Raw genomic sequence first — 14,451 nt, 5'->3', positions numbered from 1 at the left:
TTTTATTTCTTCTTCCTTCTTCCTTGGATGTGTTCTATGACTTTCTTATGTTTCCATAGTTTACAAATCGGCTATTTCAATGATTACTAAGAAATGCAGCACAGTGTTCTTAATAAATTCAGTTTTCTTTTTAGTATACAGTATCAAATTATCCACACTCTCTCCCTTTTTTCCATTGTAATATTTATGCCAACCCCAATTCAAATAGTAAATATTTCATTTCAACTTAGTCAGTAAATGTTTGTAGCAAAGTGTTAAATTAGCAAACTTATTGACTGTTTACAATTAAAATTTGCTCTTCTTCTGACTTTTAATTTCTGACAACAGCTGGAGTTTCATAACAATTTTTGTTTCCCACGTCAATCTTATAGAGAAATACAACACTTTAAAGGGCCCCAGGGCCTCACTCTCCAATTATTTAAAATATCACTCATAATTATAAACAATATCAACAACTAGACACATACTATCTCCCATTAGCTTGTCAACAACCTTATCATGGTTAAGCTGTAGGAGTAACTACTGTATGTGATATTTAAGTTTACAGGTTTATAGGTTAAGTCGTTGTATAAAAATTGTCAAATGGAATAACAAATAAACAATGCATCAGCTGATCGATTTAGCAGTATTGCCAACTTGATTTGAAGCATACGGTATCCATATTCCGTGCCTAATACAAGCATACTATTTTGTGTTATTTGGTTGAAATACTGGAGTGCCGCAAAATAAGTAAATACACATATTAGCTACTTTGCGTGCTATAATCAATGCAAGAAAAGAAAGCCCGCTTTGTCAGGTAACAGATAACTGTAGGAAAATTGTATTTACTATACCCTCCACAGCACAGGGGTCCTAGCCTAATACAGTAAAACCTCTTTAATCCAAACTAATTGGGACCGGGGTAGTTCGGACTAGTGAATAGTTCGGATTACAGAACATATTGTTGTTTTTATATAACAATAGCTAGGGAAAAGTGAAAAATGCTTTATAAAGTAAAATACAGTGCTTATTTAATACAGTAGTAAACACAGGGAATAAACAGTACTGTACATTACAATAGAAATAATTACGGTGTGTATATCAATAAATACAGTATACAATAAAGAACTACTGTTCTGTATATAGAGTACAGCAATGAGGCGTTCGGATTAGTGGACGTTCGGATTACAGGGGTTCGGATTAAAGAGGTTCTACTGTACTACAATTCTCTGTGAGCGCTTGTAGCATTTTCGCTGTAACACATTTTCCTAGCTTAAACCTTTCCATATATTTCTGGATTAGGAATTTAAGGATAAAAAAGTTAGAGTTGTTAATCTCATATCATTGTTTATTAACAAATATATAAATATATGTCAACCCCCAAATCTATATTATTATAGATGTAAAACCAAAAATAACATTGAACCATTTTACCTTAGCAATCTAATAAAAAAGAAAACAAATTTTCTGTAAAGAAGCCTAGTTAAAAGGACAAAAAACTATTCTTAAAAAAAACAAAGGTCATCTCTTATAAACTAAAAGAAATATTAAACAATAATTTCAATATGTAAAAGGAATAAGTTGGCCATTAGTACTACTAGTCATACCTATTAAAAAGTGGTTTTTGTGGAAGTTATTTTGTTGAATCCATTAAAAATGGAATGTACAGTAAGTCTATATCTGCAGGAATGATAAAAAATGAATTTATTAAAATGCAAAAACTCAGTCTTCTGTAGATAGCCTAAACAGATAAAAAGTGGATTCTTTTTTAAATTGAAAACACTTAAACAACCATAATATTATATATTAAATCCTTGTCCATTTACGTCAAGTAGGTGACAAAAATACACTGAAATTAGTACCGTACATTAAAGTACTAAGCAGTAATTTAGAACAATATATGGTGATTTTGGTATAGTAAAATTAATAGTGCACAAACCTGAAATTATCAAGTATTTTGACCTCGTAAGATGGATTTTTGTTACCACAAAAAATATTCCAACACCGAATTAGATATTAAATAAATTTTTAAGTAAAATTCTTCTACGGTATATGATATTGATATTTTAACATTAGTACAGATGGATACATTTATTAAAAAAAGAATGGATAATTTAGAACTTGTAATTATGTTTTTATGTAGGTCAAATTATTACTGAAAGTCTGGGGGATATTAGAAATTATTTTCCAACAGATCCGAACTAACAACATGTATAAACTCTACAACCCAATAACATCAGTCTTTATATTTACTCTGTGTTTTCCCTCAAGCACATTTTATTTCAATGTGTGTTAGTTAGCTCTAAGTACTTAGCTATGTACATATTTACATACATAGTCGTGATATGACAAATTCGAAATATTTGTTAAGAAATCCAAAAATAGTTAAAGCATTCTTATGCAAGAAAAAGATTTTGGTGAAATTTTCTTTAAATGTGTTGGATAAAAAACCTATCACTGTAAGGCTGTTAAAATTTTCATATTAAGCTATAAACATTGAAAAGTAATCTGAGTGTTTTCTCTGGCCGTTTAAACTGAGCGCTGACCTCTGAGGCGTCTATTGCCTCCTTGGCTGTTGGATGTTCTGCGGCTTGTTGCAGTGCGCAGGACGCGGGTCGTGAGTAGGCAATGGCTTCTCATGGAACGACTGAACAGCTTCCACGGGAAAGTCCGCATGACCTCTTACTGGGGCTCCTGACACCGTCATTGTCTTCGGTGGACTGCAAAAGATTTAACAGACTATCACTTCAGTGATAAAATTTTGTTAAACTGGATTGAATGAAGTGATAAGACCAGAAAAGCTTTGTATTGACTATGATCTGTAATCAGTATCACATTTATTACAAAACCCAATGATCGAGATAGGAGAGCTGAGTACAGTTTCTAAGAATTGAACCGGCAATATTCTATATTTTAGGCAACCATACTATCCACTCCGCTACCCAGCTAAGTTATTATTATGACCATACAATACTTTTACTTTTCAAATTGGCCCTTGATTAAATCTGCTCACGTGTTTTTCTTTTTAATAAGCAACATTTCCAAAGCTTGCAACTTTGAAAACTTGAAATAAATCAGGTAAGTAACAGCACAAACATTTAAAAACATAACATACAAATACAAATTTAGATGGTGCTAACATTAACACTAATTCTGCCACGTTGCAGAGTTAGTAGCAGTAACAAGGAGTCTGCTAAGCTTACCAACCGTGCAAGGCTCTGGACATAGTAGTGTAAGCATTTTTTTTTTTTTTTTTTTTTACAGAGGGCCAGGCTTACATGTCAACATGGGATTACATCGCAGCTAGAACAGCTTATTGTGCACCCTCGTTCACAGGTCCTCATTCTCCGTCAAATCCCAGGTCCTTGGGTGAACCGTGAGAGCCTTTTGACTATGGTAACCTGTTCTTCCCTTTGATCTCCCATCAATAGGCCAAGGGATCTCGTACGCAGACCTTGTAGGGCTGGGCACATAAATATACCTTCACAGCTTTCACAAGGTCTCTGGCTGGGGCAAGCCGTAGCGAGATTTCCCTGAAAGGACTCAGCTCCTGAACTTGCTTGACCAGCCAATCCTTTGTGGCTGCGTCAGCACAGCCTCCTCCTTTCTTCCTGGAGGCTTCATTAGAGTCAGCTTTGGGGGTACCACCCTTGCCCTGCTTTTTCTCAGCATCCTAGTTCCCAGAGGAACTGGCTTTGCAGGCAGTAAAGAATTAGGGTGCTTGGCAGCCCACACCAGCCTCCTCTCACTTCTGGATAGCACCTTTTCGCCTTTGGCTAAAGCATCCGCTATCCTCCCTCTTTGCAACTCACCCCTGGAAAGTCGTTTTTCGTACGAGGGATCTCATACGCAGACCTTGTAGGGCTGGGCACATAAATATACCTTCACAGCTTTCAAAAGGTCTCTGGCTGGGGCAAGCCGTAGCGAGATTTCCCTGAAAGGACTCAGCTCTTGCTTGACCAGCCAATCCTTTGTGGCTCACAGCCTCCACGTTTCTTCCTGGAGGCTTCATTAGAGTCAGCTTTGGGGGTACCACCCATGCCCTGCTTTTTCCCAGCATCCTAGTTCCCGGAGGAACTGGCTTTGCAGGGAGCAGAGTTAGGGTGCTTGGCAGCCCACACCAGCCTCCTCTCACTTCTGGATAGCAAGCACCTTTTCGCCTTTGGCTAAAGCATCCGCTATCCTCCATCTTTGCAACTCGCCCCTGGAAAGTCGTTTTTCGTTCCTTTCCGGTTTCTGTGAGCTTGTCGTCATCGTCAGATTTCAGTAGACCTTCCTCCTCCATTTGGGTCAGATTGTCTACATTGTTCTCACGAATACCGGGTATCTAAGTCCACCTCCCCAGTGACCCGATTAGAGAGGTAAGGGGTGCGTACGACTGGGTTACCCCTCATTCCCAGAAGGCTCCGACGTTAAGACACTGAATATTAGGCCCCCAGTGCCACAAGACTCTTGGCACGGATCGCATTAGGCACGTCGCACACTGAGTCCGCTCAGTTCAGTCCGCTCAGCTCAGTCCGTTCCGCAAATTTCGAAAATCGTGTATTCTAATGTAGAGCCGCACACTGGGTCCGCTCCGTCCGTCTCAGCCAGTTTCCGGTTAGCGAGCGATTTGGGCGGAAGCGACGGAAGCAACGGAGGTTCCGCGCATGCGCAAGTCAAGAGTAAACAGCAGTCAGTGTTGTGCAACTGAATTTGGGGGGTTTGGCACATTTTCGTAGCAGGCCTACTGTGTGATATTTATTAAATGTTAGTTTCGACGAACGACTGATCTCTGTAGTAGAGACGTATCCATAGTTGTACGATCTGTCAAACAAGGATTACTACATTACAATGAAGGAGGTGATCATCCTCTTCTAGGCAGCTAGTGCCAATGTGATTACAGCAATTCCTTCGTCACTACTGGTGGAACTCATAACTAGGAAATCTCTACACAAGTAATTTACTTGTGAACAATGTCAGTGTATGTTGTCACCTGGCGATTGGAGCTCAAAAACGACTGAACTGAGCGGACCGAACTGACGCAGTGTGTAGGAAAACTGCCGGAACTGAGCTGACTGACCTGAGCTAAGCTGAGCGGACTGAACTGAGCGGACTCAGTGTGAGACGTGCCTTACACCTTAGTCTAGGGCCCCCCTCACTTGGTTCTGTAGGTGGACCAACACCCAGTGGCAGAAGGTAGCTCTCCGCAGCTAACAAGTGAGAGTTAGGGTTTAGGTTGTGGCCAATCTGCCGAACCAACCCCGCATGCGAGGTTTGGCCGGAACGGCGCGAAATTTTTTCCCACTCACTAAACCCCCATACCTTCCTAGTAGTAAGCAGTAAGCATGATAGCACTATCTAAATATGTAATTTTGTACTTTCCATTTTCAATGTTTGTGTTTTAGTTAGGCCTAGGCTATGTGTTAACGAAACTGCAAGCTTAAAAAAATAGTGTTTTCACAACAAATTGTAAAAACAAAAAAGCCAATTTAACTGAATAATCCTGGTAAACTATCCAAAAAGTAAAACATGTTTTTGTCCTAACTTGCATCTTGGAGTTATTATATATCCATCCATTTCAATCATTGTGCAAGATTATATTAAAATACCCCCGCCGCAGCAAACCTGCAGACTAAGCGAATTTCCATTTGACTGATTGGATTTACACTGAAATGTCTACTTAAAAATATAACACTTATTCCCGATTTAAATAGAATTAGTTTTAACAAGTACTTAGGTTTGCTGCATCAGGGAGGGTAAAACTGGTTTTTTTTTTGTAAAATGTTAATAGTTAGTAAGAAATAAAAACATTTTCCAAATTTGATCAAAATATGTTCATAAACAAGCAAACTACAACAGTTTACTTATTCTCCATAAGAATAACATGGGAATTTTAAATTAACAATTTTTTGGAATTTTCTCTGTAACCATTAGGCGCATAATAGCGCTTCAATATACTAAATTATTTGTTTTTTTAAGCTCTGCAAAATGGTTTGGAAAGAAATTGCTAAATTTTATGTTTTTTGGGTCAAAAATGGGAAAACCCTATTTTTACCCCATAAAACCACCCGTAAACCCCCGTTCCCATGGTCCGATCATGCTGGATCGCGAACTCGTTCGAATAAACGTAGGTTTACACGTTTGTACCAAATTTCATCAAAATTGGATCATTTTTGCTCGAGTTATCGTGCTAACGGACACATATATATATATATATATGTGTCCGGAGCGAGGAGTTGAACGGATGGTGATTTTGGCCTCTAGGGAACACAAAACGAAAAAAAAAATCGGTCCCGCGTCCAGGTCTCACCATGAGTACTACGGTAATAGCTTATTCCCTATATGGGAAATTCGCTAATAAAATTTGCCAAGTTGGCAAGTTGTGGCCCCACCTCAATTGGTGTAAATAATTTAATACTGCAGGGAATCATTATTATTGATAAATTAAGGAGATAACTTATGGGCTATATACCTGGTAGAAACTTTCAGAGCAGCATTGTTTTCATCATCAGGAACAACATTGCAAGGTTCTCTAGGTCCAGAGTGGCACTGACTGATCCTCATCTTTCCAACTTTCACTGAAACAGATTAATGAAAAATTTTTGTACATAAAATATTTAATTAGAAATTTAAAGTTTGGTAAGTAGGCCTTACCACTCATTGCACTAAACTTAAAATCTACAAAACTATCATAAGACCTGTCCTTCTTTATGGAGCTGAAACCTGGATTATGGATAAAAACACAGAGAAAAAACTAATTACTTTTGAAAATAAAGTCCTGCGCAAAATCTTTGGCCCTACTAAAGAAGGAGATGTGTGGAGAATTAAACATAATCAGGAACTAAGAGACCTGTTCAAGGAGCCAGATATAATTACAGAGGCTAAAAGCAGGAGGCTTCGCTGGACGGGCCACATCATTAGAGGAGAGGAAACTAGCACACTTTATCAAATATGGAAAAGTGACCCACTGGGGAGGAGACCACGAGGGAGACCGAGGAAACGCTGGACGGATGAAGTAAAGAAAGATATGGCCAGGATGGAAGTTAATGAAGATACCGCAAGAGACAGGGCGACGTGGAGACATTGTGTTGGTGAGGCCAAATACCACTTGGGGTACAAATGGCCATGGGAGTAGTATATCTCAATAGAAATAAGCCTACCTGAAATTATCTCAAACCAAAATAGTATCTCAAACCAAAATAAAACCTTAGAAAAAAGAATAATTACTGATGAAAATCTTCATGAACTTAAAATAAGGCTACAGTCAGAGGACTGGAACTCAGTATATGATGCTCCTGATATTAATACCAAATATGATAGCTTTATAGAAACATTCAAATATTATTTTGATATCAGCTGCCCGAATAAAAAAACAAAACTTAATCTTAGTCACAAAGGAAAAAACAAATGGATGAACAATGAGATAATAGCTGCAAAGGAAAAAATGTTCCAACAATACTCTGTATGGAGGCTGACAGGAATGATATCTGACAAAGAATTATACCTAAAGCTTAAAGATAAATATAAAAACAAAATACAGGAAAGTAAAATAAAATGGGCACACGATTGCATATCCAGCTCAAAAAATAAATCTAAAGACTCTTGGAAGATTATTAACAGCATTAGGCCAAAAGAAAATTCAGACTGTAATAATATTATACTGAATATTGACGGTAACAAAATAGAAAATCCTATAGAAGTGTGTGAAACCCTAAATGACTATTTTGTTAATGTTTCGAAGCTTGTTAACAAGGATCAGGAAACCCATGCCTTATCTGGTTTTAGGAGGAATGGCACTGCTGAACTTGGACAATTTCATTTGATTACATCTGCTTACCTTCTGGATTTGTTCTCAAAGCTACCATCTAAACACTCTAGTGGTGTAGATGGAATCAGTATGCATGTCCTAAAATATTGTAGGGAGGAAGTGGCAGTTCCTCTTACCCACATTGTCAATTTTTCACTGACATCTGGAATTTTCCCTCAGAATTGCAAAATTGCAAAAATAAAACCAATTTTTAAAAAGTCAGACAGAACTGATCCGGGGAATTATCGCCCAATCTCTCTCCTACCAGTCGTTTCAAAATTGATTGAGAAAGTTGTTTCGGAGCAACTTAGCAACTTCTTGGAAAAAAATAACATTTTGTGTGACAGACAATATGGTTTTAAACGCAACAAATCAACAAAATTGGCACTCATTGATTTCATCAACAGCAGTATAGACGCAATGGAGGCTGGAGAGACGGTAGTTGGTTGTTTTGCTGATCTCTCCAAAGCCTTCGATTGTGTCGAACCTGCGATTCTATTGGAAAAATTGGCATCAATTGGAATCTCAGGACTTGCGCTGAAGTGGCTCACATCCTATATGAGCAACCGATTCCAAGTCACTGAGATTCAAAAAAACTCAAATTCAAAAACTGAAAGAATTTCATCAACAAAAAAATTGATCTCCAATGGCGTCCCCCAGGGATCTGTCCTTGGACCTCTCCTTTTCTTGGTCTACATCAACAACATCACAGATACTGTTCCGCAGGACAGCGTCTACCTCTTTGCGGATGATACAACGTTGTTCGTAAGGGGAACTGACGACGCGGCCCTGGAGGCAGAATCTAATCAAAGAGCAAATGATTTGGCTGACTTTTTTTCCTCAAACAAACTCAAATTAAATTCACAAAAAACAGGATGTATCCAAACTGCAAAAAGACAAAATTTAAAAAATAATAGGACTCCGAACCTATTAATTGGAGAGGATCAAATTCAAATTTCAAAAACTGCCGACTTTTTGGGGGTGAGATTGGACGATAAATTGAGCTGGGATGCACAAATAAAAAAACTGGAGGGGTCTATGGCTCGAGGGGTCTTTGTACTTCGAAGAATAAGAACCTTCGGAAACCTGGCTCTCTCTAAACTTGTGTATTTTGGCCTAATAGAACAGCACATTTTGTATTCAATCATTCTATGGGGAGCTGTTAAGAAGAATATTGACCAGATCTTTGTTTGGCAGAATATGGCAGTAAGAGCAATCTTGGGCATGCCGCCTCGGACCAGCTGCAAAAATGTTTATAAAGAACTTGGCTTTCTCACAGTCCCTTCACTTTATATCTATGAATCAGTTTGCTATATAAAATCACAGAACATTAAACCAACTTTTACAAATCACACTTACAACACACGAACAAAGGGCACACATGCAGTCCAACATAAACTCACAAAATTTGAACACAAACCAGATTACATGGGAATGAAATTGTACCAGGCCCTACCGAAAAAATTACTTGAAATTCAGAGCTTAACAAAATTCAAATCAGAATTAAAAAAATATCTAGTAGAGTTAAGTTTAGAGGACATAGACAGTTACCTAGACGGTGACAAAAATTAGTATTAAGCTGGTTATTCTTTGTATTAACCCTGACCTGTCTAATTCCTTAAGGCAAAGGACTACGGACGGAGAGATCATGTATCATGTATGTATGTAGTAGTAGTGGAGTAAGTAGGCCTATTCAGCTTCCTAAAGTAAATTATCAGTCCCATGGAACTATTAACAAACATCAAAATTAGCATAAGGCCTACCTCAAAATCGAGTGACACCAGTCAAAAGAAAGCGAAGAGCTCAAAAGTTAACGTGACTGACAACCGAAGTGCGCTGATTTCCATTAGCAGTGACATGAATATTGTGACCACGAACAACCGGTGATGGATCGACAATGGCGCTACGCGGCACATGACGTCAAATCTGAGCTGGTTCATGGATTTCAATCCATTTCCAGCAAATTTGAACGCAATGGTAAAGGCGGCGGGAAAGGAAGTTATAAAAGGGCAATTCCACGGTGTCGGACGTAGATTTCAGACACATTTTTCTGCTATTTTAATGCTTTAAAATTACTTTTTGTAAAAAACCTCAATCTTTAGTATTTTTATTTGAAAGAACAGTTCTTTAAGAACATTTTCATATGTAACATTTTTTAAATTTTAAAATCTTTAATGGCTAAAAAATTTTTTTCTGCGGTGTCGGACGTAGAGTGCACAAAATCGATATTTCTTTTTTCCTTATTTGACTTTAAAAATCTGTGAATTTTAAAGAGATAAAACAACAGAAAAAATCATGGATGTAAAGAAACTTATTAGCTTTAAAAAGAGCCTAGGTTCAAGTTTTTTGGTTCAATAGTTTTGACACAAAAAAAAATCTCCTACGGTGTCGGACGTAGAATTTTTGGTGTCGGACGTAGGTTGTGTGATTTTTTTTAGATTTACAAATAATAGGTAGTAATTAAATGTAAAAAAACGTTCACAATTTTATATGAACCCTTTTAAACATTTATTCATGCATTTAAATGAGCCTGAGCAAATAAAATTACTAAAATCCTCTATACCTGGGTTTAAAATATTTAAATTTCGAACATTTACGTTGCACAATATGGTTTGACATTTTACCTTCAGGGAAAAAGTAAAAGACTGATAAACACTTTACATCTTTTATTAGATATTTTGCTTATTTAACTTAAAAAAGTTACAGCTTCTTAATTCCTACAAATTACCCATTCTCTACAAATTAGTCTCTTTAAAAAAAAAGAATGAAATGAAAAATTCATGGGCACTTTGGGTTATATGCCTAAAAGTAAGACATGAGAAAATGTGTTCAAGGGAGCACATCTGGAAGTGGACCGATGATACTTTTAAATTTATAGTGGTCTCTTGTTCCTCCGTAAGGTTCAGGAGGCTCAATTTTCTTCACAATGTCTTTGGCTTTGTACATAATACAGTCTTCATCAGTTGGCCAGAAATAGTATGCACCTGACTTGGAGCAATGCATTACTTTCACTTTGGCTTCATTTTGTTCAACACACTGTACTTCACCTGGATAGTAATCATTATCGTATTTAACCACAACCCAGTCTTTTTGAGGCACTAAATCCTGAAGGTTTAGGTCATTTCTCTCTATTTCGAAACGCTCGCCATACTCCTGTTCTGAGTCATCACTGTCCGAAGACTCCGGATTTCGAACAATTTTTACTTTTCTTTTTACTAAATCGTCGCTTGTGTCGCCTACAATTAAGAAATCTTTTGATCCAGCTGCCGTCACATAATGCACTTTGTGAGTGTTAGGTACTGGTACGGAACACTCCCATATTTGCAGACCCTCAATCACTGCTTCTTGAATATCCTTACTTGAAATGAACTTAACTAAAACATTGGGGTTCCTTAAAGCAGCAATCTCGGCAAAATCTTCTGCTGTGCTCAGAACATGACCTGCATTGGCTTTGCAATAGTTCCAAACACTTTCCCTCCAATTTAAAGATGTTTTTTTCTTGCTGTAAATGTAGTGTGCAGAGAAACAATGTTGCCAAATTGCGAACTTTCTGGCATGCTATTATATTTTCATAGGTAATGTGTACACTTAAACGTTTATTGGTTTCCCATCATGTTAGCCTATATGGGTTTTGTTTAAATACTTTAAAACACAGTTTAGGAGATTTAATAACCAACAGTTGTAGCAAATGTTATATATTTTTTTTACTTTTGAAGCTTACAAAAACTTATAAATTTGGGTGATATGTTTTTATTTATGGTTAACAATGGGGGTGTGGGATAAATTTTACATCTAACTAAACTGAAAGGTTCCTTAGTGCAGGTTAATTGAGTACTATGATAAAAACTCAACTTAGGGTTTTATAGTATATGCAGCATGTTACGGTATTTAACATACACTAGGTACCCAATTTTAGTACTTTGGTGTCGGACGTAGAGTCGGACGTAGGAAATATTTTCTACGTCCGACACCATGATTAAAAAAAAACCATACATGATAGATTTTTTTCCAAACATGGATCATTTAGACCTATGTAAACTTGCTTTGCATACTAGTTTTCAAGCTTTAAAAAAAATCCCTCTAGCCACAGTAAAACTAAACGTACATTTTTGGTGTCGGACGTAGAATTTAATCTTTCTTAATGTTAAACATCTGTAGGGTGGACAGAAAACCTTTTTCTTAATTCTAAATTGCATTAATATTTAGCTTTACTCTTAAACTATCAAAAAAATAATTCATAAGGCTTATTTGAGTAAATTTTGTTTGTTGGTTATGAAAATAACCAACATGGTTGTAAATCGGAGTGAAAAAAAAAAACGGTAGTCTATAAAAAAACATGTATATATTTTTTATTTATTTTTTTTTTTTTTGTAACCAATGTTATGAGTGGAAAGCTACACTAACGAGCTTTCCAAAAATGTATAACAGTAATGGGTTTGATAAAGTTGACAAAAAAGTATAGAGGTTGACCATTTTATGGAATTGCCCAAAAACAGTAGAACGGTTGAAGTAGCAAACTATGAAAATTGAAAACTAAACGTTCACATTCAACAATGTCTACTAGGCCTAATGTTTCTTGCAGCTCATGATCAAAACCCTAAATAGCACTCGACTAATACCGAAAGTTGGTTCAATTAACAAAAAAACTCTATTGAAAGGTACTCGAAACTCTGGTGGAGGAACTGCAAGCATTTTTGAAATAGTAATTTGAAGGCGTTTTCTCAGAATTTTAATTTTACAAAAACAGTCTGCAGGCGACATGAACTAACAACTCAATACATTATAACCTACTTTAACCTACCACTCTGACATGCCTAAATAAGGATTACCTAGATTTAATTAGTCCACCAGTCCATCTAACTTATATCTCCATAATGTGATGAAATTCCTGTTACCTATAGAAAACATTAGGCCTATTGACACAGAAAACATACAACTATAACCCAGAATGCCAACCGCATGGTAAAAACCATTAAGTGTTTTGAGAGAGCTTTGCCTGTCAATCCGTAGGCAGCGCCATCAGCGTTGCCATGCACTCAGCATAGCAACGCTGGTGGCGCTGCCTACGGATTGACAGGCAAAGCTCTCTCAAAACACTTAATGGTTTTTACCATGCGGTTGGCATTCTGGGTTATAGTAGTATGTTTTCTGTGCTATTGACTACCGGTACCGGTACAGAATCACTCCTGAAATGATTCTACAACGATGTTAGGCCTATCATGTTTAATCAACAAACGAGTTATTCTTCTCCAACCATGTTACTCTCTTCACTTAACCTGAACTTGTTTCGGCGTAGCAGACTAGCACTACGCAGCACGTAAGAGTATGAGTATTTTTCTTTTGTGTTCTAGTTGTAGTGAAGTAAAATGACGTCACTAGGCATAATGCCGATGACACAATCAGAGTGAGTTAATAAAGTTCAAAAGTTGTTACTTCCAGTTGCTTGTCTTGTGGTTGAAAAGTCAGCTGTAGGCTTACATTAGTTAACCCACAGTTCATTCTACTTGTAAATGTCATCCATCCTATATTGTTTATTTTAATGTTGTATATTTTTACGGCGATAGGTATCTTGAGAAATATTCATCTGCGGTGAAAAATAATGGTAGGTATATTTGGATTCAGGAGGTAAAAAACTTTGAAGTAAGATATCAAAATTAAAAATTCGTTTGGAGGCACCTAGCCTATAGGCCTACCGTACTAAATAATAACCAAATGAACAATGTGATCTTAAGGTACAGTAGACATACCTAAGGAAATTTCGAGATTAAAACCCATGACTTATTTCTGGAACACCCAGTGCTTGGATCATGTTTTAAGTAGGATTATTCATGGGCCTATGTGATTTAAGGGGGAATAGTTTTATTTTGCGTTCCTAGGTGAATTAAAACGTACTCCCGTAAAAGTATGTAGACGGGTGGTCTGATTCACACATTATTGTATATTCTCTCTGGAATTGTACCCATTATACTACAAATGAGAACAGACCTAGGCCTATTATTGAATGGAAAACAAAACAATGTAAAGTTAGGCCCATGTCTACCAACTGGCACAGACACGTGTTACTGAAATACTGTACGTGCTGTGTGTGTGTGCTGTAAGTTATTAGCTATTAACACAACAACTTTTAATGTTAGCTGGTTTCAAAATTTGTTTCAATAACCAGGATAATGAAGTCTTAGAACATCATTGATAAGTATCTTATAGACCTGTTATTATTGTTTATCCAAACATAAGCACATTAGACTAGTCTAGTTTATAAATCCATTATACCTGCAGGAGGATGTCCCCCTTTCAATTCTTTCTCTTCTGAAGACATGGCTCTTCTACCTCAGATCTAACAATCAACAAACGAAATGAATTCTTGTCGATGTGGCAACACACACTTCTTATCAATTTCAACCAGAAACTACGAACAATTGCACAACTAATCCTGATCTCTGCTGACTAACTACACTACTACTGAGTACTGACGTCGGCTCAGCTTTGACAAATTGACAACTTTACCTTTGTTTTCCAAAAACAACTTCTTCTCCACGACTTCAACTGAGTTAGCCAACCACGGCTGACAAAACGAAACGCACGTACACATAAAACATTGAATAAAGATGATATGTATCGTTTGTATAGACATTAACAGCACAAAATCAAGTTATATAATCAATGATATTACTCTTATACAAGAT

The 14,451-nt window shown here is 36.9% G+C and overlaps 1 protein-coding gene across 1 annotated transcript; it reads right to left on the bottom strand.

Annotated features, from left to right (window-relative positions):
* Positions 1 to 1,312: 1,312 nt before the first annotated feature.
* LOC128994056 (death-associated protein 1-like) lies at positions 1,313 to 14,244 on the bottom strand. Its single transcript, XM_054418272.1, has 3 exons — positions 14,039 to 14,244; positions 6,434 to 6,539; positions 1,313 to 2,699 (listed from the first exon to the last, which is right to left on the bottom strand). The coding sequence occupies exons 1-3, from the start codon at positions 14,082 to 14,084 to the stop codon at positions 2,537 to 2,539; spliced, it is 315 nt and encodes a 104-aa protein (XP_054274247.1). The 5' UTR covers positions 14,085 to 14,244; the 3' UTR covers positions 1,313 to 2,536.
* Positions 14,245 to 14,451: the final 207 nt, after the last annotated feature.

The sequence above is a fragment of the Macrosteles quadrilineatus genome, unplaced genomic scaffold (genome assembly GCF_028750875.1).
Source record: "Macrosteles quadrilineatus isolate MER2022 unplaced genomic scaffold, UCM_ALF_1.0 Scaffold_5__1_contigs__length_97177068, whole genome shotgun sequence".
In the NCBI taxonomy this organism is placed as follows: domain Eukaryota; kingdom Metazoa; phylum Arthropoda; class Insecta; order Hemiptera; family Cicadellidae; genus Macrosteles; species Macrosteles quadrilineatus.
The sequence above is the reverse complement of the archived record's forward strand: the minus strand, read 5'-3'. Positions and strand labels throughout refer to the sequence as shown.

Excerpts from the sequence above, each read along its gene's own strand:
- LOC128994056 (XM_054418272.1), bottom strand. The coding sequence starts at position 14,084 with ATGTCTTCAGAAGAGAAAGAATTGAAAGGGGGACATCCTCCTGCAG. Across the intron at positions 6,540-14,038 it reads AGGGGGACATCCTCCTGCAG|TGAAAGTTGGAAAGATGAGG; the intron begins GTATAATGGATT and ends AATCTGTTTCAG. Across the intron at positions 2,700-6,433 it reads GCTCTGAAAGTTTCTACCAG|TCCACCGAAGACAATGACGG; the intron begins GTATATAGCCCA and ends AATCTTTTGCAG.